Source organism: Apaloderma vittatum, unplaced genomic scaffold (genome assembly GCF_000703405.1).
Source record: "Apaloderma vittatum isolate BGI_N311 unplaced genomic scaffold, ASM70340v1 scaffold2071, whole genome shotgun sequence".
In the NCBI taxonomy this organism is placed as follows: Eukaryota; Metazoa; Chordata; class Aves; order Trogoniformes; family Trogonidae; genus Apaloderma; species Apaloderma vittatum.
This window is the reverse complement of record NW_009697194.1, coordinates 2,557-5,939: the sequence shown is the minus strand read 5'-3', so window position 1 is coordinate 5,939 and position 3,383 is coordinate 2,557. Positions and strand designations below refer to the sequence as shown.

General features: G+C 57.6%; 1 protein-coding gene across 1 annotated transcript in view; it reads left to right on the top strand.

Annotated features, from left to right (window-relative positions):
* The window catches only part of LOC104279947 (arf-GAP with SH3 domain, ANK repeat and PH domain-containing protein 1-like), a 20,759-nt gene extending 18,838 nt beyond the window's left edge, over nucleotides 1-1,921 (top strand). The window contains 4 exon segments of the mRNA XM_009877421.1: nucleotides 90-135; nucleotides 581-733; nucleotides 1,474-1,596; nucleotides 1,847-1,921. Of these exon segments, the coding sequence (XP_009875723.1) occupies nucleotides 90-135; nucleotides 581-733; nucleotides 1,474-1,596; nucleotides 1,847-1,921 (397 nt within the window).
* Nucleotides 1,922-3,383: the final 1,462 nt, after the last annotated feature.

The window sequence follows — 3,383 nt, the reverse complement described above, 5'->3', positions numbered from 1 at the left end:
GGCGGGGTCCTGCAGGGGCTGGCAGGGTGAGATGTCGCTGCTGCAGCCTGGCTCCAGTGGCAGAAAGATGCCCCCCTCTCTGCACCCAGGCAGGGTGGCAGGCTGAGGCAGTGGGTCGCACAGCACGACCCTTTGGTAAAGGAGTGAGTGCTGCCAGGAGCAGCCCTGGGTGCTGTGGCATGGAGGTCTGGAGAGCTGAAACCTCCCGGTGCCTCTGGGAACCAGCCTCATCCCAGCAGAGCTCAGCAGCGTGCGGAGCATGGCAGGACAGAAGGTGCCAAGTGCATGACCAGTGGCAGCTGCATCCTTTCCCTGCTGCTGACAGCTCTTGGGGCATCTTGGAGTTACACAGTCCATCTCCCAACTCCTGCTAACACGCTTCTTGTTCCAGCCTCCACTCTACGTCTTTCTGCTTTCTGGACACGTCCCCTGCCATCCCTCTCCACCCCATCCCCAGTCCCTCCCCTTTCCAGCTCCCAGAGTGATGGAGTGATTTTTGCCTCTGCTGCATCGTGGAGAAGGACATGCTGCAGTGTGTGGCCTGACAGTGGTGGCTGCTGTTGTCCACCCGTGACAAAAGGTGGGAGAGGATGATCAGCCCAACTGTGTCACAGGTGCCCTGGAAGCCATGGATCCCCTCTGCCTGCCTGGCCCACACCAATCTCTCCAGGAGCCAAATCCGCATTCTGGCCGTGCCTGGGTTGTACCACCTCTTCCTCCTTGGAGCAGTTCGGTAGGTGGCCAGTGATCAGGATCAGCTCAGCTCCCACATCTGCCCACATTCATCACCTTTTGTTCTGAACTGAGCTGGAGTTGACCCCGTAACTTCTTCTCCCAGCATTTCTGCTGTCACAGAGGCACAGGAGGCTGCTGTGACATCTCCCTGCACTGATATCTCCCTGCTAGGTGTGGGGAATGGTACCAAAATCTCCATAAGGCTCCAACACCTTTTGAGGGAAGCCTTGTTCATGATTTTGGGTTGTTGGCAGGTCGAGGTGCAGTTCTGGACATGGACCAAGTTGCCGTGTCCACTCTGGCCCCACCTCTCCCTGCTCCAGGGGACTCCCTTCTCCCCAAAGACACTGTGCAGGAGCAAAGTCCTTTGTTTAGAGGAAACCTCACCTGGGTTTCTTGGTCTTGGAGTTGTGCTGAGCAGCAGCGCTGACTCTTTGCACAGATCTGCCCTGAGAGAACCAGGATCCCAGACTGCACATGCTGCAGTCCTGGGACAGAGGAGTAGGTGCTGCTGGAAGGATACTCCCACAGAAGGAGGCGTCTTCTGGATCCCAGCCCCTCCCAAACCCCAGCAGGTGACCTGCCAGGTCTGCCCTCCCTTTGTACATGAAACCTCCCAGTCTCTCATCCTTGCTCCTCAGGTCTTTGCCAGGAGCTTTGGGACCAAGACACCAGACCTGTTTTAGTTTGTGTCTGTTGAAGCTGGGAAGGCTTGACCATGCTCTCACCTATCTGCAGGACAGGCTGCTGCTCTGCAGGGTCTGCGCTCTCTACGACTGTGATGCTGACCAGGAAGATGAGCTGACTTTCCGCACAGGAGAGATCATTGTGGTGTCTGAAAAGGAGGACAGCAACTGGTGGGTGAGTGAACCTGCGTAGGCTGGCGGGTGCTGGGATGCACTATTCCCCTCTCCATCCAACCCTTCCCTCTGCTCCCTGCCCGTCACTCCCATGGTTGTCATCTGCTCTGCACCTCTATCTCCATCGTCCATCTTTTCCTTGGCAACCAAAGGCAGTTGTTACGGGGCCTCATCCCCCTGAATGCCCCTGTGCCATGCTCACCACTCCTTTTCCTTCCTTTCTCCCTCTTTTCCTTCTTTTCTCTCTGCAGAAAGGGTGGATTGAAGGACAGCCTCACAGGCAAGGTGTCTTCCCCGCTTCATTCGTGCACGTGCTCAGCATGTAGGAGCTGCTTCAATTCAAGAAGGAAGATCTGATCAGCTGCTTAAAATGTGATTCCCCAAGCTCCCATCCGTGTCAAGGGCCCCAGGCTGGGAGCACCAGCTCACACAGTGGTGCTGCCTCCCTCATCGGTGCTGTCTCCTCTATCTCTGCTGCCCCAGCAGCCCTGCCCTCCCAGCCCTCTCCTCCTTGGGGCCACCAGCACTGTCAGGCTGTCCCAGAGGACCCCTTGGCCAGGCAAAGGGAGAGAACACAGCAGCCTCTGTACTCCACAGGTGTGCTCCTGCCCCAGCCACGTCCCCACACATGAAACAGCCCTGGATGCTCTGCTGCCCAACGCCCGGCTCCAGCCCTGCCCTGCCCACGCTGCTGGGCTTGTGGTACTCCCTGCTCAGCTAGTGCAAGTGGAAACGATGGCAGAACGAAGAGCGCTGTGCCCTGCAGGCCTCTGGAGCCGCAGGTGGAGCTGTGCTAGATGTAAACCTCGGGGAAAGGGGTTTCTGCTGAGGGCTGAGCGTGCTGGGAGAACGAATTCTGCGGAGCCTGTGCTGTCTCTAATTCCTTCCACACAGAGTCTGGTCTTTCTGCTCTAGAAAATGTGTTCTGTGGCAGCTCAGGGCGTTGCTCCTTCAGTGCCTGGCCCCCCAGCAATGGTGGAGAGACCCTTTGAGCCTGCTGCCAATAAATACTGGCCCTTTGGGGCTCTCTGTTTCACAGGGCTGTTCTAGTCTGAATTTCTAGATCCTTCCTCTTCACTGCTCTCCTTCAGGCACCAAACCTCCTCACGGTCATCAGGGTAAAGAGGGCCGATGTCTCCTTGGATAAAATTACTTACAAATCAGCTTGCATGGCTTTTTTCCCTGCTTGTGCTTTTCCAGTTGTGAAGGCAGATTTCATAGTCTTCCTCTGTCCTCTCTGAGCCAAAATCCCATCCAGGTGAGCAAAGGAAACCAGGTGGTGAGGTGCTGGATGCGTGAGGCTGTTGAGATCCCCACGGTGCTGGTGTCGGTGTCAGAATTTGAGCCGTCCCAGCAGGACCCGCAGGGGCAGGAGGGCAGTCCCGCTCCAGGCTGTGCTGTTCCTCTGCACCCTCAGAGGAACGTTTTGATGATGGCTTTGCTGATCCAGCCCTGGGAACATGCCCAGGCTCCATCCAGCTCCAGCGGGACCAGTGGCTGCCGCGGTGCTGGGCTGCGTGGGGGGATCATGCTGGGTCACCAGGCTGGTGGGCAGCACTGGAGGAGGAATGGCAGCCCTGGCCTCGATGTGCCACTTGTCATGGGGCTCTGTTCTTCCGCATATCATGATGCGACACTTCCTTTTCCTGTGGTGGTTGTTGCTGCTTGCAAAGAGCACTGGTGAGGCCACTAAGCCCAGAGGCGTCATCTTCACCTGGCTCTGCTCAGCAAGGCTTCCTCTGAGGAGGTGAGGGGACCTGGGGATGGCTGGCCAGGGATCCGGGGGCC